Source organism: Fusarium phalaenopsidis (assembly GCF_050370095.1).
Source record: "Fusarium phalaenopsidis strain FUZ10S chromosome Unknown contig_32304, whole genome shotgun sequence".
NCBI lineage: Eukaryota > Fungi > Ascomycota > Sordariomycetes > Hypocreales > Nectriaceae > Fusarium > Fusarium phalaenopsidis.
In genome coordinates, this window is record NW_028145404.1 from 680,885 (window position 1) to 707,481 (window position 26,597).

The 26,597-nt window shown below is 53.3% G+C and overlaps 6 protein-coding genes across 6 annotated transcripts; 4 read left to right on the forward strand and 2 right to left on the reverse strand.

The window, feature by feature from the left end:
* Positions 1 to 131: 131 nt before the first annotated feature.
* Positions 132 to 2,999, forward strand: LRP88_09534 (ferric reductase family protein; the record flags this gene model as incomplete). The annotated part of the gene is made up of 6 exons (XM_083246019.1): positions 132 to 277; positions 325 to 1,918; positions 2,175 to 2,552; positions 2,607 to 2,848; positions 2,898 to 2,906; positions 2,963 to 2,999. 6 exons carry the CDS (start codon positions 132 to 134, stop codon positions 2,997 to 2,999), a joined length of 2,406 nt encoding a protein of 801 aa, XP_083097132.1.
* Positions 3,000 to 6,754: 3,755 nt separating this feature from the next.
* Positions 6,755 to 7,303, forward strand: LRP88_09535 (uncharacterized protein; the record flags this gene model as incomplete). Its single annotated transcript, XM_083246020.1, has 2 exons — positions 6,755 to 6,985; positions 7,046 to 7,303. 2 exons carry the CDS (start codon positions 6,755 to 6,757, stop codon positions 7,301 to 7,303), a joined length of 489 nt encoding a protein of 162 aa, XP_083097133.1.
* A 655-nt stretch (positions 7,304 to 7,958) lies between these two features.
* Positions 7,959 to 9,793, reverse strand: LRP88_09536 (amino acid permease/ SLC12A domain-containing protein; the record flags this gene model as incomplete). Its single annotated transcript, XM_083246021.1, has 4 exons — positions 7,959 to 7,998; positions 8,047 to 8,196; positions 8,244 to 9,529; positions 9,578 to 9,793. The coding sequence occupies 4 exons, from the start codon at positions 9,791 to 9,793 to the stop codon at positions 7,959 to 7,961; spliced, it is 1,692 nt and encodes a 563-aa protein (XP_083097134.1).
* A 2,514-nt stretch (positions 9,794 to 12,307) lies between these two features.
* Positions 12,308 to 16,105, reverse strand: LRP88_09537 (uncharacterized protein; the record flags this gene model as incomplete). The annotated part of the gene is made up of 3 exons (XM_083246022.1): positions 12,308 to 15,086; positions 15,136 to 15,837; positions 15,966 to 16,105. 3 exons carry the CDS (start codon positions 16,103 to 16,105, stop codon positions 12,308 to 12,310), a joined length of 3,621 nt encoding a protein of 1,206 aa, XP_083097135.1.
* A 1,638-nt stretch (positions 16,106 to 17,743) lies between these two features.
* LRP88_09538 (E3 ubiquitin-protein ligase SSM4) lies at positions 17,744 to 22,901 on the forward strand (the record flags this gene model as incomplete). Its single annotated transcript, XM_083246023.1, has 2 exons — positions 17,744 to 21,113; positions 21,163 to 22,901. 2 exons carry the CDS (start codon positions 17,744 to 17,746, stop codon positions 22,899 to 22,901), a joined length of 5,109 nt encoding a protein of 1,702 aa, XP_083097136.1.
* Positions 22,902 to 24,461: 1,560 nt separating this feature from the next.
* On the forward strand, positions 24,462 to 26,311 carry LRP88_09539 (NUDE protein; the record flags this gene model as incomplete). Its single annotated transcript, XM_083246024.1, has 2 exons — positions 24,462 to 24,692; positions 24,776 to 26,311. The coding sequence occupies 2 exons, from the start codon at positions 24,462 to 24,464 to the stop codon at positions 26,309 to 26,311; spliced, it is 1,767 nt and encodes a 588-aa protein (XP_083097137.1).
* Positions 26,312 to 26,597: the final 286 nt, after the last annotated feature.

Consider the following 26,597-nt stretch of genomic DNA (forward strand, 5'->3'; position numbering starts at 1 on the left):
CTGAGCAGCACCTGCATTTGCGCTCCATCCAGACCTCTTCGCCCGATATACACCTTGCTTTCAAGACGCTGGTCGTCCCCGCGTTGCAAACAACCACTTCTATCCCTGGCTCAAGTCCATCATAGCCCACCATGGATATGGACCACATGGATCATGACCCCGGCCTGGGCATGGAGACAAATTATGCCTTTGCCCGGGGATACTGGTACTCCATCGCCGGCGTTGTCGGCGCTCTCGCTGTCGTCCGCGGCATCAACTATCTGGATGCTCAACAAAGGTGAGCAACACCCTCTGCTCTCCTCCATCCGAGGCTGACTCGAACAGACTAAAAGCATGTCGCGATCCCGCTATCGATCATCCTACCCGACCTCATGGTCCTCTTAGCCAGGCTTGGGCCACAGCAACCGCCATCTTCCGCGAGATAGGCCATCCACAGTACTACATCCGCCTCCGCGGTCTTCAATGGGCTACACCACTTCCTCTTGGTCGAATATGGGCTCTAGCTTGCTACTGGGCTGTCATCGTCTACCTCATGAGCTGGAAGGTCTCCAAGAACGACGTATACTACTGGGAGCGCATCGGATATCGTAACGCCTGGGTAACTCTCACGCAGTTCCCACTACTATACCTCCTCTCGACAAAAGTCAACGTCATTGGCTTCCTCATCGGCACCAGTCACGAAAGACTCAACTGGTTGCACCGCTGGGTCGCGCGAACCATGTTTGTCACAGCGACGGTCCACGGCTTTCACTTCTGGACCATGTGGGTTCGCGCTGAGTTCCTCGACTACGCCCTTGAGATCATGCCGTTGGTCAAGTACGGACTCGCAGCCTGGGCGATACTACTCTGGAACGTTGTTACAGGCATCGTGCCTATTCGGAGGCTTTCGTATGAGATTTGGGTGGCTCAGCATGTGCTGACCAGCATCATCATGTTGTGGCTGTTACACAAGCACATCCCTGCAAACGCCCGGTGGTTGCTATGGATGAGCATATCGTTTCTTGTGTTTGACCGCGCCATGAGATGGATACTCTTGCTTTGGCAGAATGTCCGCCTTCGATCGAATGGATCGGCGTGCCAGGGGATGAAGCATCTAGGACATCGGGTGGCTGCCAGGGTTGTTGGGCCATCAACAACTGTCATCACGATCAAGGATGTTCACTTTGAGTGGAAAGCTGGCCAGCACATCTACCTCTGGCTTCCTCGCTTGGGACCATTTGAGGCCCATCCTTACACCATCGCTTGCGCACACAAGATAGAGGGCACATGCTGCTGCAACAGCATACAGCTGGTCGTCCGGGCGCATAACGGCTTCTCGAAACGAATCCACCAATACGCGACCAAGAACCCATCATCAGAGCTCACAGGCTTCGTATCAGGGCCTTACGGTGTTCCTCCGCGATGGGACATTTTCGAGACTCTGGTGCTTATCGGGGCATCAACCGGAGCGAGCTTTGTTGTTCCCATTCTTGAATGCGTGGCCGATGCGCAAAAAGCCAACTGTACGCGAAGAGTAGAGGTTGTGTTGGTTGCCAGGACATCAGAGGAGATCCAATATTACGTCGAGAGGGCCGAGGAAGCAGGGCGAATGGTGAGGGCCAAGGGCGTGACAGTGAGCATCCACGTTGCCATAACAGGGTCCGATAAACCCATTGCTTCACCGGGGCCTCAAAGCCAAAGCGACTCGGACGAGATCCAGGCTGCAAAGACAGGCTGTTGCTGCAGCGCCCCGTCAGAAAAGCCGCCCGAAGAAAAGGCATGTTCCAGCGACTCCTCAGCAATACCAGATCTCATACGCCAATACACGAGTCGACCTGATATCGAGGCCCTGATCCGCGAACCTGTGGAGCAGGCCTGGGGCGAGACGGGGGTTGTTGTCTGCGGTGGGCGAGAGATTGTTGCACAGACGAGGAATTGCGTGAGCCGCTTAAGCGACGAGAGGGCGGTGCACAAGGGGACAGGGGCTCAGGGAATTGGATTGCATGTTGAAGAATACTCGTTCTAACAGGGATGTTGTTGATACTCATATCATGGCTATCCTTGGATGTGCATGTGCATGTTAGAGAAGAGCACGGAACACGTAACGACAGCTTAACAAATAATGATGAAACCATCGACCGAATCCCAACCTCTCGCATTTACCAAACAATTCAATGTTTGCTTCTTAATTCCAGACCAGCCTGGAATGCCTCCCTTATCCACTCACCCTGCCCCTGCCAGCTGGTCCCGTCTCTGATTGGCTGTACACGTCTAGCGAAACCTCGTCCCCTCTTTTTGTTGTTTCCAGCCTCAATCACCCAAAACAAACCTCGGTCGGCTTCACCTACTTTCAAGTCTTGACCGACAACTTTGTCGATAAAATAAATGCCCGGGAGATATCGCCCATGCCTCCTCGTCGAAGGCAGCGTCCTCTGCCGAGGGTGTACGCCCTGCTCAACGCGGGCGTGAGGCTGGTGGCGTGGTTGACTAGCCTTGCTGCCGTGCTCATGCTGGCGTATGTGGGAAAGGAGTGGCCTTCAAAGAGCCAGGTCGTCGTCGCAGGCGCCCTAGGCGTGAGTTTTTCCTGAAAAATATGTGTATTTCTCACAAGACTAACACAGGTATAGTGCGCCATCGCCATGCTTAACGATAGCTGGGACATGCTGGCCACCACCGACGCCTCCATGGTAGTCCCGCGCCTCGCCGCGTCACGAAGAGTCCTGCACGATCTCTTCTCCATGGCTCTCTGCGTCGGCGGCATCATCATGATGTGGGTATCGAACATTAGCCTCTCACCAGAAAAGACGTCGGATCAACGCCGTCAAGAGATGTGGATCATGATGGCCCTCTGGACCCTGATCGCCGTAGTGTACGTTTCTTCCCGTTTTGATCTTCATTCATTGCTAACGGTGCGGTAGCGCGTGGAGGTTGATCTTTGCAGCTTGGGGATGTGTGGATTGTTCTGGTGATGCTAGACGAGCAGCAAGAAGAAGACAGAGACGACGGAGGAGGAGAAATGACCCTTGGCATCAGATGGGTATACTATGACGATGCAGGAGTAATGAACGACAAAGGGAAGATACGAAAAGGACAGGCATCGACACACGCGGTTACTCAAAGACAGCTTTTTGACGACAACCATCAGATATCGGCGTTTTTGCATTTTGAGCATACGACTGGCGGTCACGAGAAACGTGATGATATTTTCGAGACAGAGAGAAGGTAGACTAATATTACGGTTGAGCTTGGTCTCACATCATTCAAAGTGCTAATCTCTACGACCACATTCAAGCCAGGAAGCTGTTCGTTACTCCTCGGTCTATTAATCATGACTGCCTAACAAGTGAGGGGGCTCTCGACATGAAGGCATCAAAACAAACACCAGTCAACACGGCAGGCAGCAGCATCTAACAAGCTTTTTCAGATGCATGATACCCCAACAAACGTTGTTCGCAAATGGTCATTATAAAAGGGGACTTGGCCTCAGTTCTAGCAATGGTAACAACTTGACCCTTTCGCCCTCGAGGGGTCTTGATCCATCGGGATGAGGGTGAGACACGGAGACGCGACAGGGTGAATGGCTTACTGCCTGTATGCCTTGAAAGGCTCCTGCCTGCTCAAGGCGCAACCGGCTTTGTGCACGAGTAGCGACCAAGTTTGCGTCAGGAGCGAGCAACATCAGCCGAATGATGAAGGGAGACTCGATGGCGACCTCCAAGGCACAGTTTGGGCACTCTTGGCTCTGGCCATCGCGGCACCTTGTTCCATCCGCGACATTCACCTAGCGACATGGTGGCCATGATCACAACGCCCCAGGTTCTACTCTACGTGGGGTCTTGGAACAGAATAACCGCTACGAACCGTGTTCGTTGTTATTGTGGCCGATGCCCCCTTTGGACCTATCGCGTTACGCAACAACAAACAGTTGACACTGCGAGGACAGAGGAACCCTTTCTCGGAACGCTACCGGCAGCAACAGCAACAACAACGACGACGACGACGACGACGGCTATCTATTCGCTCAGTTATCCCATCAAGGCCCGAGCTTCAACTATAACAAAAGACGCAACATCAACACTTCATAGCATCATATCCCAATGCTAACACGGTGGCAAAGACGGCAGCGTTGACAGCAACAACACTGGAGAGCATACCTGTCATTGCGAACTTGGGACATTTCCAAGAGAAGATGTCAGCCACAGCAACAACATGCGCGCGAACAGGTGCTCAGATCACCCGGTGTGTTATCCCACTCAACGACCACGACTCCGAGGTCGTCAATAAAGTTCGCGGTGCAGTGCTCCGACGATACATGGCCCTGTCTCTGTCGAATCGCGAAGGGAACAAAGATCACTTCCGACAAGGTCACTTCCAACGAACCAGCCTATTGAGACTACTGCACCCAAAGAAGCTCTTTATACTTTTCAGGCCCTTTTCAGACCTTCAGAGGGTCAGCAGGGCCCCTTCTTCGCAGCCAGTCAAGCATCCAGAACCGATCGTGATCCGATTCCATCAGGGCAAAGGCAGGGGGCCTGGGTGTCGGCCAGGCCCAATCCGAAAGCTCCCTCCTCTTCTCTTCTCCGAGAACCCTGGTCGTGGATTCTCGATCCTTCCCGAGATACTACTCTCATCACAGAACAAACCCGACCGTATCGCTTTCTGGGGCCATCTGAGGCATTTGGGCACTTGGCATCGAAAACAGCTTTCTCGGCAGGGTATGAGTGCTTCGACGCATAACCCATGGTCGTCCTCTCGTGGTACTTCTTCAAGACATGGAAATGCCTGGAAGACTGGCGACGGCCCTCGGGTGCGGTCTTGGTAAACTTGGAGAGTCTAAGGTTTCAGAGCCTTGCAGCTTTGTCCTACATGGTGCGTGTGTACCAGATCTCTCAATAATAATTGTCGTAAGCACACTAGGATGGGGAGTGGGCATAGGTTGCGTGCGTTGCGCTGTTACAGGCCGTGTAAGATGGCGGTTGGGAGCGCCGAGTTCCCATGTAACTACTTGGGTAGGCTGAATACAAGAATCGCAGAACAGATCTTATTTGTCCTTATCCCTGTTGATGGCTTCACGGCCAGTCAAGTAGCACCTAAGGTCTTTATCCCATAGCAACGAGCGCCTTGATTCCAATTCCACGCTTCCATGCCCTGTGACCAATGCCATAACCATCATTAACTCAACCTCGATTTACAGCAGCTAGGGTAGGTCTATTCACAGGCACGGTTAGAAACAATGGAACACCTGTAGGTAGGTAAAAGTTGTGCTCGTACATGACGCGTTAAGTATCAAAGAGCCTATTTTGTGTGTAAAACGACTTCAGTGAACTGGAAACAGGCATCTGGCCGTTGAACGGTTCTGGGAAAGACTACCGAAAGAGCTTTGCTGGGTCATGTGTGTTAACCTACAGAGGCTAAAGGGAGAATATTAGAGACAAGATGCACGAATATGGAATCTAACCTCTGTTCCTGCATTGCCTGGTGTTACGCCGAAAGTAAGGGTTGTGGCTGCCTGTATGCCAGCAAGAACTTTAGCCACCAAAACAGCCCTGTGTTACTTTTGTTTTCTTCCATAAGAGCCGGATGATTCCCTCTGCTTTTCAGGCGACAAGATATGGACATTCTATAACAATCACCAAGTATTGATGACTTGCATTGCGCTCAACCTTTGTCGTTGATGCGAACCACCTCAATTCCTGACAGCAACCTTCATTGATCATCTTGAAAAAACGATTCAATATCGGTTTTCCACCGTGTCAATAATTCTTCTGTCATCCCCCACATCAAGAGCCCCAGTCCTGTAAGTCTCACGCCCACTCAGCACAACAGCACACTCACATACATAGCCACCACGATCATGCCTCGCCTCTGTAGATACCCACGTCCAACCGTAGACTGCGAAGTCTACACCGACGAACCATACTCGTTGGACATTACGTCCGAGTACATGAGGTGCCCGCAGGAAGGCCTCGGGACCATCTTCACGGGCTTCGGCTCCACGATCAAGAACTTTGTCAACCGCCATCGCCGCCGTCGCAACGAAGTGCTCTCGGTGACAGTCCGAGTTACTCTGCGTAGAGTCAAGATAGTAGCCGTCATCAATTTGTCTCCGCCTGTGCCCGGGAGGGGGAAGCACACTCGGGTGTTTGACTACACCATCTCGGCCGATGGGGAAGAATACCCCCTGAGGCTATGGGTTAAAACCCCCCGAGGACAGCTTTTGGATGGTGAAGATGGCTCCGGCCCTCAAGAGCCCTGTGCCGAAGACTACTACCGGGCTTCGTTGCACTACACGAGGTGGATGGTGGAATCTTTCTAATCGTTTTCATCGTGACTACGCTGGGCAATGACATTCTCTGGAGACATTATTGTAAAAGAAGAATTTACCAGATCGGGGTGGCTTTCATTATTGACTTCTCGACTATGTTTGTCCTTGATGGCTCGAATTTATTGTGGTCCCGGCTTGTCATTCACCGAACAGGCCCGTTTGCTATTCACCGTCTTCATCCCTTTGATACCTTTTATCTCGAAAGACTAAAAGAGAGGATAGCAAACACCACATCTTTACAATGCCTCAAACGGTCCACTATGGTTCTCAGCACTTCGTTCGGCTGGATTTGACTCGTATATAAGCCGATCATGCTCCTCATATCGTCTTTCGAATCGACAGAATTCATACCATCAATCAACACCACTCTTACCACCAATCAACCTCTTGAAGGTAAATATCACCAATCGCTCATCTCAAGTCACATCACTCACCTCATCCCAGATCAAAATGTGTCAAGCCGTCCGCTACGTCTACCCCGGCTGCGGCCATCCCATCCGCCCCGACTCCGACACGTGGTATCTCGAAAGATGCCGCATTGCCCACAACATAGACAGTAACTGCTGGCTGCCTCACAACCTCCCTCCCGAGTTCATCCAAGACAGAGTGTATCACGGCGAAGGTCTGGCCGAAGAGTGTGCCACATGTTTATCCTTGGGCGCCCTTGATGATGATGACGCTGTTCGGGCATGGGTTGAAGGAACAGACCCCTCGGAAATTGAATAGGGCTCATTCTTCGAGAGGGAGGAGAACGACGAAGACGAAGACGACGACAATGCGGGGAATGCCGCCGAACAAAACGCCACGCAGAGATCAACAGAGGCAGATACCACGGCAGAGGAGCTTCGTGATGCCGAAGACCTTCGGTGGGCGATGAACAAAATGATTGAGATCGATAGCGATGCCGGGGGAGAGACTCCTCCTCCTGACGACCGAAGCTTGGGGTCGGCAAGCATGGATCTCGAGGGCAGCCAGCCTTCTGAGACGGAATATCGCTGAGCTTCCTTGGGATGGGACTTTGAAGGGCATCCTTCAATCACATTATGCTTTCGATGAACGAAGCAGCTGACTACATTTGGCATTACCCCTCTACATAACCTCCAAAGATTCCCCAGAGTCATCTTCCGTCAGTCACTGGTTATATAGATGCTTGTTCCCTTGATCCAAGTATATCTCGATAACATATGTAAAAACAACAATGTCTGCAGTGAAGAGAACCGCCCTGAAGTCATGTTTAAGCCAGGGATGCATCCATAGTGACATTTTGATAAGTCCCTGGAGCCATCCAACGTGAATCCTTTCACTTTCACAGCGAAAGAGGCCCTCAGGTTCCCCCAGGCAATAATCTACTGTATCACAGCTTCGAGTTATTTGCCTTTGCTGAGGTGAGCTAGGTTGGCGTTTCAATCGGCGGGTTCATCTCTTTCAAGGCACCAAGACAAGCAGGACAAACCGTTGACCTACTTGCAGCCGGGCAGAAGATCAATTGCCGTGGAAGGAAATTTTTTTTCACGTCAAGTGTTATGATCAGAACATGCCGCCAAGGGTGTCGTCACTCAACGAAACGTCCACAGGAGTTTGACTTTCTGATATTGCCTATCCAAAGCATCTATATACCGATGTCAACTTCATTTCCCTCCCTTTTCCAGTTTCTTTAACCAAAGAGCTTATCCAGAATACGCTCAAACATGGTCCTATCCTCTGTTAGCAAAGCTTTCTCCTCAATCATTCGTGGTACTCACTTTGGCGGTGTCGGCACATAGTTCTCTTCATACTCTCGCACCTCGTCGAGGTTCTTGTAGAGATCAACCTCGTGTGGCTTATGAATCTTGGTCTTGTGGATCAACTTCCAGCCAACGTACATCACCGGGAAAAGACCGACAGATGTGTACCTATATCATCAGTATCCAAACTCGTCAACTGAGAGAACTTGACTTACGAGAACAGAAAGTCGGGCACGTTCCAGTACCCCTCAAAGGGCAAAAACACGGTATATCCTCCCACGAATGTCATGATAAAAGTACCCGTGAGGCCATAGTACGCCGCAAAGGGCATACACCACGCCTTGTAGGGCAGCGTGTCCCGGCTGATACCCTGGGCTCTCAGCGCACGGCGGAAGCATAGGTATGTCACGCAGATGCATGAAAAGTTGATGAGCTGAGAAGCTGTGACGAGCGAGACGAACCAGTCCAGGACCACGGCCGTGTTGGTGGACAGCTGGAGGAACGAGAGGAGGGCGATGAGCAGGACGAAGATGACGCAGTAGATCGGCACACCCTTCCGAGTACAGGTGGTTAGGAACTTCGGGGCCTTTCCTTCGAGGGCGAGACCGTAAAGAGATCGCGAAGCGCAGTAGACGTAAGAGTTTCCAGCGGAAAAGGCACTCAGAAGCACCATGGCGTTGACAATGTGAGGCAACACATCGATTCCAAGACGGTTCATGGCAACAACGTAAGGCGAAGCTGCTGCTCCTGGCTTTCCGTTCGTAAAGGCGTCGGTCATCTCCTTGTCGTCGTAAGGAACCAAGATACCAACACAGAGCGATCCAAGGACGAAGAAGGCCGTGAGACGGTAGAAGACGGCGTTGAAGGCTCGTGGCATGACCTGTCGGGGGTTTTCTGCCTCTCCAGCTGCCATGGAGACGTAGTCAGGGCCGGCGATGGTGAAGGAGGCCTGGATGAGACACTGCAGGAAGCCCAGCCAACGACCCAACGCTCCGTCGTAGTAGAGCGGTTTGAACGCTCCAGGATTCTTCCAATAGGTGAATCCAAAACTGTCCCTGTCCGGGTTCGCGCCGCACATGACGAAGAAAGTAAATAGGATCAGGCCGACGATCAACAGAACCTTGCCAAGGGCTGCCCAGAACTCTGTCTCGCCATACCAATGCACAGCCAGTAGGTTAATAAGAGCGTAAAGAACAAGAACAATGACGATAATAGCAGCGGTCGGAACAATATCACTCCAAAAGTGAATAATCAGGTTACAGGCCACAACTTCAAAGGGCACGAGGGCGGCTTCGAAGATAAAGAAGTTCCAGCCCGCTGCGAATCCAAAGGCCTCGTCGACATAGCGACCCGCGAATCGGATAAATGGCGACGAGATGGGAAGGTAGGTCACCATTTCGGCCATGCAGAGAGTGATGGCGAGGATAAAAGTGCACCAGATGGTGAAGGCGAGGAACAAGCTGGCCGGGCCGCCGTTCAGGAGACCTTTTCCGATTTGAACCTATGTCCGTATGAGCTCGTGTACTATAGAGAGGATAGTTCCACGCACATAGAGGGCAGTACCAATGGTTCCACCGATACCAATGAGCTGAATGTGCCGCGACTTGAGTTTTCGGTGAGTAGCATCCTTCTTGGTGCCATTGTGGAACGACGAAGCATTAAGGTCGTCGGCGAGTACAGGGCTAGCCCCAGCTTCCTTTTCGCTCGAGAACTTGTCGTCTCCAGCAGGGTACGCCGGCGGCGTTGAGTTGATGGCGCCAGACATTTCGACCTGGATCCAGTCACGTCCAACTGGTAGGATTTCTTGTGTGTAATAGGAAGCTCAACAGAATTTTCGACTCTGCTTCAGCGTATGGACTTGAGAAGTAGTGAAAAGAAGGCAACAACAAAGTCCATAAGCTGCAACACAGGTTCGAAGTTATGATCCCCCTCACCAATTTGGCGATGATCCTTTAGTGTTGACGATCAACCTTGAAGCTCGGTCCAAGGAGAATCAGAAGCTTAAAAAGAGGAACAAAGAAATCAAAGACCCATCTTCAAGTTCCAGACATTGCGGGCCATCGCGCGGCTTTTAAATGCAAAGGGGGGAGGGGACCCGACCTCCCGTCTTTTACACATGATGCAACACCAAGGTTTTTCGGCAGTGGCGAGACAAGAACTGATAAAAAGTCCTCATGGAACAAGCGTTGAGACCATGGATGGTTGCACAAGAACCAACACCTCTTCAGACGCAAGTGTTCAGCTCCCACAGCATGTTCTTGTCTCTAAACCAATTGGATCCCCGACATCGAGTCTGACCATGCCATCTCGGCTCACAAGGGATCCTAGATCATGACGAGGTTTTTCCCCTCGGGGAACCCCATTCGCCTGGGGTTCTTAGCACAGCCCATCCTGTGCTTCCCCCCACGGGCGATTCCTTCGACTCTTTTTACGCTGGTTTCTTGCGCTGGTAACGGTTGGCTCCGTAGATCAATTGAACCGACGTCCAAAAGTTCCTTAAGAGCCTCCTGCTTGGCGCCAACAAACGGGATGACGCCCAAGCGCAAGCCACGACGGAAAGCCTCAGTCTTGGATGCAGTTTGACACAACGATATCACGAATCACAACCTCGGCAAGTCGCCGAGTATTGGCTCTAGCTTGATTTTCCCTCTCTCTCCACTCCAGTGCCCTTGCTAGTCTCTTGTTTCTTCCCCCTCCCCCTCTTGCAAGGTAATGGCCTGGTGTTTTTTTTTTGTATCCCTGCAGGAGTCGCGTGCAGATATTGCTCCAAGAACAAACGATTTCAGCTTCTCAGTTTACCACGCCATCTTCGACGTTGCAACGCATGCTTCCAACGAGCTGGTTCGCCATGCCTGTGACCAAATGCCCGGGCCTAGATCACGCTCATCCTTGCTTCGACTTGTCAAGAATGACGAAGGGGAACTAGACCCACCAGTCAAGAAAAGAGCGAACTCCATCGCCTCGCATGGATGCGGCTGCTTTTTTGTCCCAACCACCATGCTCTACAACGTAGTATTGATAGTCGCGGCCAAGGATCCATGATACCCCTCATGGATTTCAACAAATAGATAATAACTCAGTAATCAGTTATCTAGCAATGTCTCGCGTACGGCTCTTCTGAGCGTCCAATGCATGGCTCCTTCTCTGTTGAGCGCTTCACTCTCAATGATAACAACTCTTCCTCACACCTTGAGCGCATTTCACACCCAACACAGACATGGACATGAAACAAGACGCCCAGATGGCCAGGCGCTACACTATTGGCGATAGGCCATACCTATCGATCCAGATACAGTAATTGATTGCCAGAGCCTGCGAGGGTAGCCGTTGTAGCGTCGGCGTTTTTCTTGCATAGCGGGCAATCCATGACTCGGGTCCCTGAAGAGCCAATTAACCAGACAGTTTATTCTGTTGCCTAGACCGGGGAACCAAGGATACTCGACAAGGGTGCATCAAAGAGGAAGCTGTTTACGGCATCCCCGCTCTTGTATTGATGTGGCGTCTGGAGGATTTGCGCAACCAAGGAAACGGATCTGCCGTTGTTGGAATAGAGTTGCTCCTAGATACGGCTCAGCATAGCGATAGACAGTCTAATGGATTTGGCCATACCATAAACTGACCTAAACATGTTTCTATTTAGTTAATTCTTGCCTAACAGTAGACACAATTGCTCAAATTATTATGAGATCCTTTAGCTACTGTCGATATTGATATCCGCGCATGCTGCCAGTCACACCATGCTCTTCTCAAGCGACTGCGGAGAGACACGTTAATCTTGCCCATCGTCTGACTGTGGAGTGTCTACAACCCTTCCGTTTGGTCAAAAAGAAGAAAAGAAAATCATATTAGCGCTAATCTTGAGGATATCTCGTTGGTGGCCATGTGCCCATGTATGTAAGCTGCAAACCAACAACCAAGCATCATCCCCCGCTCAGCGTCACCAACACCAATTCCAGAGACCAGCACCCATTCGCATTTTCCTCCCCAGTCTTGCTCAAATCCCGTCTCATTGGTTCCGCACTCACCGGCACATGACCTGCCTTCGGTGTCGCCGTGAATGCACCTCAAGGGTTGGGAATCGTAATAGTACAAAGTATTCATGCATGAAATCCAAGTCCCGTCAGTCGCGCCTCGTCTTCATCCTTGTTAGTACCCGTCTTTTGATTCCATTCTCGTCTTTTCCTTCTCCCGTTCATGGCATTAAACGATCGTCATATCAACTTGGGTATCGTCCAAAAGAGTGTCTTCGTAGTTGTTCTTCTCCAACAACTTGTCCTGTTTACAACTCGTCTTTTGCGTGCTGGAATGACTCCTTGACGGCTTCGGTAGCCTGGCTGGCAGCGCTTCCGACCTTCTCGCCCACAGACGACGCAGCCTCGTTTGCCTCACTAGCAAGGCTCTCGACGCTGGCGGCCGCCGTGGCGTAAGCAGCCTGGAGTCGGGAGAGCACACTCTCGGTAAACGAGGGCTCCTTGCCACTGATGAGTTCAGAGACAAGCTCGCTCACAGACTCGTATTGCTTAGCCGCCTCGGCTGATGCAGTCACTGCAGATGCTGCAGCTGCATCCGAGGCAATAGACGCCTTGTCGGCGACGGCATCGGTAGCCGCGGCTGCATATGAGCTAGCATCACTCCAGATGTGCTCATACCACGCAATCTGAGTAGGCTCTCCGTAGACCTGGCCGCTGATCTGCTCAACGATTGTGTTCCAAGACTCGGCAATAGCTAGGCCTGCACTAGAGATCTGTTCGCTAGCAGCATCCACAACAGAGGACACGGAATCGTCAACAGCCTGGGCGGCCGACTTAATTGTGTCACCGGCGGCTGAATAGGCAGATCCAGCCGCATCACCAGCAGCCTGGGCAGCAGAAGCAGCCGACTCCCTCGCCACAGAGGCAACAGATGAGGCAGATCCAGCGAGGTTGGTAGGGGTAGGAGTGGCCGTCAGAGATGAGAGGGCAGAGGAAGCTCCAGCAATAAAGCTAGCGTATCGGTCCTGGGCAATACCAAGACCAGCGAAGTAGTTCAACTTGGCCTGCTCGTAATACCTCTCCATCGACGATGATGGAGTGGGTGTGGCGAGACCCATAGCGATGAGTGCGCTCTGGTACTGGATCTCGGCCCACAGACGGCCCTCGTTGAGTCTCTGAGAAGCGATAGACTCGATGCGTTCCCAGTCAACCCAGTTAGGGATCGTGGTCGTGGCAGGGAGCTGGGTGGCCGTTGTGGCGGCCTCGACAGCATGGTTGAGCTTATCACCAGCAGCTGAAACAGCCTTGTCGTACGCCGAGGAGACGGATGCGAACAGCTTCTCGTGGACTGGCTTGGGGGTACCGTAGATCTGGGCAGACACGACAGACAGAGCACTTGAGTACTGCTCAGATGCTCGAGAGACAGCGGTCGAATAAGCTGCCTGTGCTGCGTCGGTAGCACTGGCAATATAATCTGTGTCCACGTAATCCTCGAGGACGACTTGTCGGTGGGGGACTTCCTGAGCCGCGGCGCCGAGGAAGGCTGGCTTGACATGCTGCTCGTTGGACAGCGGCGTCTCGTCGCGATGCGTTAGGAGGTCCTCCTCGATCTCGACGAGGGGCTCGTCGTCGGCCGGGAGAGGATCTTCACTACCGTTGCTGACTATCGAATGGGTGTCACCCATGAGCACTTCAGACGCTTCCGAAGCAAAGGGGGTCGACGTACTGCTGTCTTCTGGTTCTGCGTCCTTTGTGGCCGACTCGAACGTCTCTGAAAGCTGGCTTGAGACCTCTTCAATCACACTGCTAGCAGACTCGGAGGCTGATGAGGCCAGGGCTTCTTCGGTCTCGGAAACTTCGTCCACAATGCTGCTGGCGCTCTCCTGTCCGTCAAAAGCGAGGCTGGAAGCATCGCTGACTACCGACTCGATCGACTCGGAAATAGCGGAGGTGGCCTTTTCGATAACATTCGGTTCATCGTCAACAACCGAAGAAACCTCCTCCTTGACGGGCTCAGCAATAGACGACACAAAGTCCTCCAGGTCTTGCTCAGCATCTTCGGTTTGAGAGGTGGCCTCTTCAGCAGAAGCGGAGAGACTGGAAACAACGTCATCTTCGGCAGGGGTCTGCTCGTCGGCGTCCTTGGACTCTTCGGCCTTCTTGGCCGCGATGGCTTCCTCGGCAGCAAGCTTCATCGCGTCGCTGTCAAAATCATCCGACGAATCTCTGGCCACAACCTTCCAGCGGGCAACCTCCTTGAGTCGGGCAAGCTCCTTGGCAGCCACAGAAGCGATCTCCATGCCCTCATCCTCAACCTGTGCAGATGCGTCTTGCGCCTGGAGGAGGCTGGGGTGCGTGACGATCAGCTGCTTGAGTTGCTCGGTCCATTCGTTGAGGGTACTCTTGAGCTCATGGTACTTGGCCCAGTCCTTGTATGTGACGCCATCAGTCCATGCCCACCTCATGCCAATCTGCTGGAGGGCGAGGTTTCTAGTCTCGTCCAGAAGCTGGAAATGAACATCGGCAACGGTAATGACGGTCTCCTGAAGCTCCTTCTCATAGCCCTCGCGCCATTGTCGAATGGCCTGGGCCTTCTTCTTAATGGCCATGCCGGCAGATCGTACCGCGGTAACAATCCTCTCGTCTACATTGTCAGTGTTCTCATCAACCGACCCAGCCAAGGCCGAGATCTTGATCCGAAGAGCCTCAAGCTCAGAGGCAATCGTAGACTCGAGGTCGTCAAATAACTGTCTGCCAGTGATCTGGACATTCTCCTCAATCATGCGCTTCGCAATCTCGTCGACACGTTCTTCCAGGTCATTGGCACCCTCATCAGCTTGAGAAGCAAACTTGGTCTGCCAAGTCTCCAGGTCATGGGCCACCATTTCTCGGGCCTTTCGTCGCTTCTCGCTCTCGTTTTCGGTGGGGGGAGGTGCCTGCACAGGGTGGATGTACTCCTGAGTGACAGACTCGGTCACAGGCTCGGGGCTCTCCGTAGCGACCGGGACCTCAGAGGATGTCTCGACAGAAGTTGTGCTCTGTGGAGAGGGCCTCTGGAATGACGAAGTAGTGGTATCTGTGACATAACTGAGAGGCGTGAGTATGGCGCTTTAACAAGGAACGCTGAGCATCTTACCTGGTCGAGTAGTTGTCGTGGACAGGCTTGACCTTGGTCTTGTAGCGACCCAGGCGTTCACCGATACGGACGAGCTGAGGTTCGACATTCTGAACGTAGACGACACGAATGTGAGGCCAGACACTTCTGTCAAGGAAGGTATAGGTCTTGTTCCAAGCCCAGTAGGTGGTGGGAAGGGCGGTTCGGACAGTAAATTCAGAGGCTGCGTCATAACCCTGAACCGCATATGGCTGCACAAACTCATAACCCGGTCGCAAATATTCGTAGTAGACTTGGAGGCCGTTGGTGCGAGCAATGTCGTAGTAGGGGCCAAGGGCCTCTCCAGCCTGCTTGACGTAAGGGCCAACAGTTTGGTCGTATTGCGCCTGCGCAAGACTCTGGTACTTGACAAGCTGAGGCTGGCCATTCTTCTCCCACTGGGCCCAAACATAATCCTGCGCCTTCTCGGCCCAGGGAGCTCCGTATTGGATCGCATATGCGCGAGCGGGCTGCCAGACCTTGCTTTCAACGGTCTCGTAGTACGGTCGGGCGACTTCGACGTAGGGCGCCGCATAGTGGTCGTAGTAAGGCTGGACATGAGGCGTCACAGCGTCCTTGATCTGAAAATAGGGTTTGCAGATGGAGGGGGAGGTCTCGTCGCAGGCTTCAAGGGACGGCGGGCATCGGAAGAGGACGGTCAAGATAGCAGCCCATGTTGCGAGTCTGAGGGAGTACAAGTTAGTTATCAACTAATAGCGATTCAGAGTGCAAAGATGAATTGACGCTGATGAAAGAGCGGCCAGAACAAAGCTCGGGCGAACTGGCAGCGATGACGCGCAAACAGGACATACCTTGCGACGACATTGAATGTCCAAGCCAAGAAGCTGCGTCTCTTCTTGACAGCTCTTCTTCGGCCGGCTAGGGGCTTGCCATTCGCCATGCCGTTGGTGTGGCCGTTGCCGTTCATGATCGAGCCGGCGGACTCGGCCATGGTTGATAGAAGCACGCGCTGCGGTCAGGACGGTTGATGACGGGAGCTTCCGAAGAGGGGAGCAAGCAAGCCAAAAGATGATGCAAAGTAACAAGTTTGATTGTGCAAAGTGGCGCAAAAGCGAACAACTTCAGAAGAAATCCGACTCGCGACGGGAGAGACGTATCCAGCCCTTCCTACCGCAATCAGTTTCACATCCACGAAGCCAAGTTGGGATTTTTCGGCCAGCCAGCGACTGGATGGGAAGCTCGGGGTGAGGTGCTTACTTTTTTGGATAGGCTGCAGGGGGTCAGTCCGGCAAGCGTTATGGATCTCGGGACAGGAGCAGGAGTGCTTCTGCGACGTGACTCGAGACGAGAACGAGACGATGGGCTTAAACGTGCAACACAGACGGTCACTGGTGTGAGCTTCTTTGACCCTTTATTATTTTTCTACCAGGAGATGAACAAGAGGGCGGGAATGATGGCAACACCGCAGCTGAAGTCGTTGTTCCTTGGTTGGAATTGGAGGGCACCAGCACATGTACAGTGGTGTCATCCGTTCCCCCACCAGGTTTTAGCGGTTCGCATCAGCGCGGCCTGGCACTTTTAGCGGCATTTGCTCAGCGATTTGCAGCCTGTCCTGCATCTTCGAAACACTTGATGGATGGTTGCGACGTCATGGAGAAGCACAGAAGCTTGCTTTGGTCCAGATCTTCTGTGGCATCATGGCTTTTTGGGATCCGAGAGACAATATTACAGACATTGATTGGTTGCTATTTTGACTGGAATGCAGAGAGTCGTGAACTTGGAGGTTGGGGCAACCTGAGTCTTCTATCAGTGCTCCAAACATGGAACGTCAGGGGATGCCGTGATGGTGACTACGGTTATTTTAACGTGTTTTACCATCGAGCCTCGGCTCTGTTTCCATACCATTAATTCCAATATTAGTGATTATTGAAAGTAACAAGAGCTATCCTGAACAGATCCAGATCCATCACAATCGATCATGGCCATCACGAATCTCCTGGTTCAGCTTCATCATTCTCTCAAACGATGATCATTTCCCATGTGAACACGCGCCTCACGGTCCATGACATCAGCTGCGCACATCAAACTGCCAGTGCTGCCTCTGACACGTGAGAGTTCACGGAAACCAGCGGTGTCGGATTATCTGCTTCTCCGAAGCCTTGTTCGCCGTTTCGGAACTCACGCATCGCATTGCGTTGGGGCTGGATTCCGCCAACCGTACCTTTCTCCGCCGTGTTGCGTCTTGTGGGGTCGGAGTGGCGGTACTGTAGTTGCAGCCCAGGCCGACAGCCACTGTGGAATTATCAACCACCACGTCTCATCACCTCTATTTTGAGGCCGACGACTACTCCCGATCACCTTGTCGACTCTTCACTCTCGACTGAAGAGACACATGCTCACCGGCTTGGCCGACTGCATTGTCGCCGCTATTTCACTTGTCAGGTCACCTTTTCCTGCCTCCGTGTCCCGTTCGCCGCTTCGATTCCCCGGTCCTCGGTCCGCTCGCGCCCCTCGAACATCCTCTTGATCGGCCAGCGCATGGTTCTCCCAACAATTCCTTCACAATAAGCCCCTCGTGGGCGCGATCGATTTCTTCTCGAATCGCCATCGCTGAATATTATTTGCCGTCATGGAGGACCTCACCTCGAGCATGAAGCTCAAGGGCCTTCACCGAGCTGCCACTCGATCCGACGACATGAATCAGAATCAAGATGCTGCACCTGGAATTTGTCGAATCTGCAGAGGGGAGGCGACTCCGGAGGAGCCTCTCTTCTACCCGTGCAAATGCAGTGGTAGTATCAAGTATGTCCACCAGGACTGCTTGATGGAGTGGCTTTCCCATTCTCAGAAGAAGTACTGCGAGCTTTGCAAGACGTCGTTCCGCTTTACCAAGCTGTACGCGCCTGACATGCCTCAGTCCCTTCCGGTACACGTTTTTGTTGGACATTTGGCCAAATATTTGTTTCGGAATGTCTTGGTCTGGCTCCGTGCTGCCATGGCCATCAGCGTCTGGCTATGCTGGTTGCCCTATTTTATGAGATCCATCTGGTCATTTATGTTCTGGGTCAGCGATGAAGGCTTTGGCAACACTTCTATGCTCTCGCGCAACAATGAAACCACGGAAGCAGCACTTCAACTGGCTGCAGGTCTCGATACTGGCACATGCCCCGCGAGCCCCCTCTTTGCGCCCACGACGACATCTGCTTCAGCCGCCGAAGCCCTCCTCGAAACCCTCTCTGGCCAGAATATCTCCGAGTTTTTGATGCGCATTCTCCTAGGCTCGTTGGGAGTGCCCGTCAGGTTCGATCGATCCGACCCGTCTCTGGAATCCGTCAATGCCTCATTGGAAGCTGCATCGATTGGCACAGCGCCACCTTCGTTACTTGGGGAGGTGGCTTTCTTGAACAACCTCACCCGGAACCCAACGCTTAATCGGACCGTGATTTCGGTGATTGAGGGTCAAATCATCACTGTCTTGGTCATCATTTGCTTCATTCTAGTCATCCTGGTCAGGGATTATGTCGTTCAGCAACAGCCCGAAATGAACATGCGCGCAGCCTTTGCCGGCCCCGAAAACCCCCTGGCAGCCCAAGAACCCATGCTTGTCCGGGCTGAGATTGCAGAAGACTTGCGGGGTCCCGATGAGTCGGATGACGAAACTCTGGATGATGGGGAACAGCCTCATGTCGGTCCCGATGAAGCTTTCGCTGCCGAGGTCGAGCAGGTTGCTAACATACGACTCCTCCGTCGAGCATCATCCGATCTTCGCGTTCCTCCAGGGATGATTGAATCCGAGTCTTCTCCCCTTGAGCCTCGCCCTGTTGAGGCTCGTCCTGTTGCCCCCGTTGCTGCCGAAGAACCCTCTACTGTTTATGACTACATGCGTATATACCACAAGGCAGGCGGCGAGGCTGAGAGAATCCTGCAGATTATCGAAGAGGAAGGACTTCAGGACAGACTTGCATACTGGGTGGACGTTACGCGCCGATCCATCCGGGATCGAGAAGGCGGACCCTCTGATGTTGCCCGACATCCAGAACAAGCTGATGGAAGAGATCACCCAGAAAGCCCAGGCTCTACTGCAGCAAGCTCATCCAGAAAGGCCTTCACCCCTCCCTCTGAGGAATTTCCTATCTCCTTTGATGAAGCTGGCGATTCGGCATCCGGAAAGGGGAAGGATAAGGAACCGCTACCCCCTCTTCCTGATCAGGACTTCGAGAGAGACCCCTGGACAGGAGCCTTGTCGCCAAGCCCTTCTCGTCCGCGTGCCGTATCTGACGGCCCTCAGCTCCACGACACTATCAATCCCTTGGCCAACAACAGCTGGTCATTCGCTGGCCTCCCTCAAAACCCCGAGGATGAGGGTTCTTCATCCCAGGCCCGTGACCAACCCCAGGCTCGTGGCCCGTACGGCAAGTTCAAGAAATCCCGTTCTGGGCCAAGAAGCGACGTAGCTGTGACGGGATTCGATGAAACTGATGAATCCGAAGTACCTGATGAGCCCGAGCCATCAAGCGTTCGCCATGACTTTGCCGAGTTCAGAAGTCAACAGGATCAACGTCTTCCTCTTGATGACCACCACCATGATAGACGAGAAACCCCGGAAGCACAACCGCCTGTCCAGGGCAATGCTGCTGCTACTGCTGGTGGTCAGGATGATGGTCCGGCACCTGGCCTTGTCGGAAGGGTGACCGATTTCATGTGGGGCGACTTGGACGAGCAGCAACACGCTCTTCAAGATCTTCATCACGCCGACGACGATATTGGCAACCTTCGGAATGATCTTGACGACTGGGAATTTGATCTTGATGACCTTGGCCGGGACGATGCCCCCGGAGCCGGCGGTGTCGACGACGAGCCCGAAGATCTCGGTGATGCCCAAGGACCTGGTCTTGACCAAGAAGCTATGGAAGAGTTGGAAGACTTCGAGGGCGTCATGGAGTTGATTGGCATGCGCGGTCCTATCGCTGGACTCTTCCAGAATGCCATCTTCTGCGCCGTTCTCGTCTCGGTGACAATCTTTGCTTGCATCTTTGTTCCTTACAACATTGGACGTGTAAGCGTTTGGATTCTTGCCAATCCCATGCGCCTCGTTCGCCTGCTTTTTGAGCTCTCAAAGCTTCTTCAGGATGCCGCTGTCATGGCCGCCGGTCTGGCCTCTTGGGTTATTCTGAACATTATCGACATGTTCACCGGTATCATTGGAGGCTTCATTGGATCCCAAGTCCTATCAGCCAGAAAGGCTGCCTGGATGCTGTGGACGAGCGCCGGGTCCCGAGTTTTGGATTATGCGTTTATGGACTTTCCCATGTCCGCCTCGGAGATGCAGAACTTTTCCGCCATCAGTCATGGTGCTCTGATTGCAGTCAAGCAGAACATTGGCGCTGTCTTCACAACCATCAGTGACTCTGTGGGCTTCATTCTCGGCGGCGGTCTTCTGTCAACTGGCCTATCTATGGAGACTATCACCTCCGCAGGCGACATGGCCTGGTTCAACCTGCTCGCTCTCTCGTCCGCATTCCTGAACCCGAACTTCTGGGTCATTGATCTTAGCGAACCTGATGGACCGGCTGTCATCAATCCCGTCCTAGCCTATTGGTCTGGGTTGGATCGCTTCTGGGCTATTCTGGCTGGCTACGTGACGATTTTCTTTGCCGGCGCCATGTACCTGAAGCGAGGAAGCCCATTCTCGAGGGGTCACATCTTGCAAGCTTGGGAGGCGGGTGTCATCGACACCTTGCATCAGGCCAGTGGCATCATGAAGGTCATTATGATCATCAGTATCGAGATGCTGGTCTTTCCCCTCTACTGTGGCCTCCTCCTCGATGGCGCCCTTCTACCCCTGTTTGAGAACACAACCTTCAAGTCTCGGATGCTCTTCACCTATAACTACCCCCTGACATCCGTCTTTGTTCACTGGTTCGTTGGCACTGGGTACATGTTCCATTTTGCACTGTTTGTGTCAATGTGCAGGAAGATTATGCGCCAGGGTGTTCTCTGTAAGTCCCCCTTATTCAGCCAAATTTCTGAGAGCTAACTTTGCAACAGACTTCATTCGTGACCCGGATGATCCCGAGTTTCACCCTGTCCGCGACGTCCTAGAGAGGAACCTGATGACACAATTGAGAAAGATTCTCTTCTCGGCATTTGTGTATGGCGCACTTGTTATCGTTTGTCTGGGAGGCGTTGTATGGGGTCTCTCCTACTCCGTGCCTGATATCCTCCCGGTTCACTATTCCTCCAATGAACCGGTCCTCGAGTTTCCAGTCGACCTCCTCTTCTACAACTTCCTCATGCCGCTTGCAGTTAATTTCTTCAAGCCTGGCGATGGGCTCCACGCCATGTATACGTGGTGGTTCCGGACATGTGCGCGCAGCTTGCGACTCACTTTCTTCCTGTTTGGCGAGCGAAGGATCGACGAAGAGGGAAGCCTCCATATTGGAGCTGACCGCAGGTTCCGAGAACTTCCCTGGTACAAGTGCTTCTTCTTGGAGCTGAACCACAAGTATCACGTTGTTCCCAAGACCTGGACAGACTTTTTTGACGGCGGTGATGCCAAGCCTAGGGCTCCTCTCACCCAGAGTGAAATCCACGCCCTCACCCGGGCGAAGAATCGTTTGAGGGACGCCAACCAGCTGACCCAAAGTGGTCACTTTGTTCGTGCTCCAGCCTCGGACCGCGTCAAGATTCCCAAAGGCAAAAAAGTGTTCCTCGAGGTTGACGAGCGAGGCCGGAGACAGGACAAGCAAGACGACACTGATCTGTACGCCGGTCCTCAGTATCAGATGGTGTATATCCCTCCTCACTTCCGCGCGAGAATCTTTCTCTTCATCTTATTTATCTGGGTGTTTGCGGCGATCACTGGAGTTGGCTTCACCATCATCCCGTTGGTGTTTGGTCGACGAATGTTTAAGATGCTGATCCCGGAGCACATCAGAACCAACGACATTTATGCCTTTAGCATCGGTGTTTACCTCCTCGGTTCCCTCGCTTATCTGGTCTTTCACATCCGAAGCGTGTGTTCCAATGTGCAGCGCGGGGCACAAAAGTCTTGGGAGTGGCTGACTGCTGGAGAGATCGGCTGGCGCACCGCTACTGTCCTTCTGCGAGGAGCCAAGCTGGTTTATGCCTACTTCTTCCTCCTCGTGGTATTCCCACTCCTTGTGTCAGGGCTACTGGAGCTATATCTGGCAATTCCTCTCCACACGTATATGTACCCACCTACTGCGGCGTCAGTTCAGGCATCAAGAGAGGGAGGATCCGAGGCAAGCCGTCATACAGTCCGAGTCATTCAGGCTTGGACCCTTGGCCTACTGTATCTCAAGCTAGGTGCTCGCATGGTTACGACCTTGTTCGCGGATACTCGACTTGCAGTTGCCGTGCGGACGGTGCTACGGCGCGGCTGGATGCACCCCGACATTGGCGTTTTGACCAGAGCTTTTGTTGTCCCTGGTCTGGCCATATCAGCGGCGGCAATCCTAGGACCTCCAGCCATCACCGACGGTCTCATCAAGTACGGCTTGATTGCAGGCGCCCGACCCGGTGCGAATGAGCTGGCGGAGGTGGCGCGGTTGGCGATTGTGTATCGCCAATCGTACCCAGCCGTTGCACTCACAGCCCTACTCGTTAAGAATACGGTAGGGCTGGTCAAGGTATTCAACGGATGGACAGCCCGTATCCGTGACGAAGCATACCTGATAGGAGAGAGACTACACAACTTTGGTGCTGCTGCAGCGGGAGCAAGAAGAGTTAGAGGCGCTTGGAGAGCTGGAGGGGCAAGACTATAGAAGACCAGGCATCAGTTGGTATATTGATTTCTATTATTTTACATCTGTCAATACTTGCATCTATTAATGCGGAGTTGGGCCCCACGGGTCTGGACCCATATTCACAACCACCCTGTACCACAACACTCAAGAGCCCGGACAACCAGAAAGCGGGCCATCACACAAAGCTATTCATGTAGCACCTCTATCATTTTTACTTAGAAGCGTTGGTTTCGGCCCTTTGTATTTTTTCTTGGAGCGGGCGAGGTCCGTGGGAAAATAGGTAGATCCATCCTTTGGTCAAACCGGCCTGTACACATACAAAAGATTAGGCTCTCAGACAGCAATGCACACCGCCATCCCTTGGGCTATGAACTTTCGCACTCAATTAAATGTCAACACTGGATACTACCCCGTATTATGTTAATACCCCAGACAAGTAACATGCAGAGATTAAAGACCAACGGCATGCAGGTGTCGGTCACTCCTCGATCTGCCCCTGGAGAACCCCTGGTCTGGGCTCTGTTGCATTCTTGGCGGCTTACGCTGGGTCGTAGTGCTAAAAGTATGGTAAGTATGGCGTCAGTATACTTTGGCGGCTTCAATTATTGACGGGGTTATGATCTAGATGTAGATAGTCTGGATGAATACGACTCAAGACCGTGTCCTATTTGGACAAGTCTGAACCCTACGTGGACAGAGCAGAAGAAAGTACGTGCGCTTCGGCAAACATAGCGTCCCGCACTCGATTCTCGACGATACGACAAAAAGCAATTGTGCCCCTGACACATCGAGAACCTCTCAAGCCTTATCAGTCCTGACTTGATACCCATTCATAGAACCAGGGGAAAATTGGAAACAATGGAACAAAGGTGGCTTAAAGTGCAGGAGTGGCTTCAGATGCAAGTCACGTGAAGCAGAAACACACTGTTGCCCAATGGTGGGGTCGAGAAGGGGACCGAAAGCGCCCTTGTTGCCCATGGCTGCCAATAACCTTGCCCCAAGGGGCTTAGTGCATGATGCCGGCCCAAGGAGAATGGGGGGCGCGATGTGTCGCATCAACAGCGGTCGTCACAGGCCAAAACAGCAAACACCCTTTAACATCCAACAACCATCACCCAGCATTGGCGGCGACGTTTCCCTTGGAACTCCGCGCTTCAGCGGCCGCGAATACTAACCCCAACAGCAGCAGGACAAGGTAAGATCCAAGGTAAGTGCGGCTGCCGCTCGACAAAGAGGTGATTCCATTTCGAAGGAAGCCCTCTTATTCCCACTACTTCAGCTGGCCCTGCGAACGGACGACTTGGTCGGTGAGTAACATCCCCCGCCTGTTCTTGTCCCAGACGCCGACTGACGGAGGGCAACAGCTGCGCAGCGGAAAGACACAGTCTGCACACAAAGAGACGACGTCTTTGTTCCGCCCTTTTTCTTTTCGACCACCCTATTTTATCACCCCAGCCCCAGCCTCCGACACCGTCGTCACCGCCGACCCCGTACCTTGGTTCCCTACCCGAACCAAACCACACCCATGCGAACCCGATCGAGCCAAACCATCTAGATACCCGATCGCTACTATCCGTCATGGCTTCAGAACCCCCTTCATCCCCGCCCGGCGCGGAAGCAACCGCCGAGGACACCCTCAACTGGTACAAGGCGCAGTATGAGCAGCTTGAGTCAGAACTCGCCGAGTTCAGAGAGTCGAGCAAGGAGCTGGAGCAGGAGCTGGAGAAGGATATTGAGAGGGCAGAGAAGCAGGAGCGCATTTTGCAAGAAAAGGCCGAAACTCTAGGCTTCGAGGTGGAGGAGTGGAAGGTGAGTCGAACCACCCCCCAACAAAACACAAACCGGACCAGCAGGACACTTGGCTAACTCGACGGCTACGTTGTCGCGCGCAGAGGAAATACAGAGAGTCCAAGACGGAGGCTAGCGCATCCCAGAATGCGCTCGAGAAGGAAATCACGACACTGCGAGACTCGAACCGGACTCTGCAACTGAAACTGAGGGATATTGAGGTGGCCAACGACGACTTTGAGCGACAGGCGCGCAACACCACGTCGTCGCTGGAGGACATGGAATCCAAGTACAACCAGGCTATTGAGAGGGCGGTCATGATGGAGGAGGAGATCAAGATGGGCGAGCAGGAGCGTGAGCAGCTTCGCATCGAATCTCAGCGCTTGCGCGAGGAGCTGGGCGACCTCAAGATCGAGGCCGAGCTTCTTCAGGACAAGATCAAGAAGCAGGAGTCCCGTCATCTTTCTACTATCTCGACCGACCTCTCCGTTCTTGAGTCGCCAACCTTTGACCACACCGGATCCCCGGGGTCAACCGCCAGCTCGCCTCTTATCACAACACCTCCCGAATCGAAGTCGCCCATTCCCGATGGCGACACGCTGTCCGAACTCCCCGATCCTCCTTCGCCGCCCATGTCGGATGTCTCGGCGCCTTTGCCCAAGGTCGCATCGACAAGAACTCCGGCTGTGTCTCGAAATGGTCGCTCTCGTCTTCCTTCGTCATCTGACAACAGCATTACTCCCAAGCCCCGTGCTAAGCCTCCCACCAAGACGACAAGGGCGCCTGGTAGCCGAATCTCGACTGGCGGCACTACGACTATGCGAACACCTGCGAACCGCGCCGTTGGACCTCGCTCGGCTTCGCACAAGCTTCCCGCTTCAAACTCGCTTACGCACATCCGAACCCTTACTGCGCAGATGCAACGCCTCGAGGCTCGTGTGCACTCTGCACGATCTAAGCTTCCCGGGCCGACGCGCACGCCAACACGAGCTTCGCCGCGCTCTTCCGTCTACGGAGCCAGCAACGTGCCTTCAACGGTTACGATCCGCTCTCGCAAGCGCACTGTGGGCTCTACGACGTCTTCTGTAGCAGGTGACGACACCACCCCAACCAACAGCCAGAACTCTGGGACATCCAAGGGTAGCCACATGCCCCGACTTAGCACGTCTGGAGTCAGCCGGCTGTCGTTTGGACCACTGCCGAACCGTGGGGGTCCCGAGTCAGAAATCAGCAGGCCCAGCTCACGTGCTAGCGTCTCGTCGTATGCTCGGCCACCTTCACGAACCGCTGGAGACATGATCCCGCGACCTGTCTCTCGAACATCTCTCACAGGAACGCGAACTCCTATGGGCCGGCCCCGTTCGTCGCTTGGAGGCTCGATTCATGGCCACTCTGCCAGCATCAGCCATCTTGATCTGGAGGAGGAAGATGAGACCGAGTTCCGGACCCCAAGCCGTAGAGGTACATACTCCAAGCTGGACCATGACGGAGGCATGAGCGGTATTCCCGCTCCTGGCAGTGGTATCCCTATGCCATCAAGTCGCCGCCAGAGCGGTGGTCGACGGACTAGCAACGGGCCAACGAGATCCAGCATCTCTGCTGGGCACAGGAAACTGAGCGATCTGGGAGAGACCTACTAAGCAGTCTCTTCTCGGCAACGCTCCGAGACTGTCCCAGTTTACGATTTTCTTTCATTTGGTTTTGCTTCACAGCGGTTCGAGCGGTTACAAAATTGGCAGCATTTTCACCTCGGTCAAGGATATCCATCATACAAGAAGGGGTGGGACGGCTAGGCATGGTTCACAGCAGGCGCTTTGAAGACGGTGTTGATGATGATTACGGAATCCATTCTTGTCTCTCTGGCAGACTTCGTTACTAATACCGCTTGTTTGGGTACATGGGGTTTCGGCAACGGGGTTTATGGAC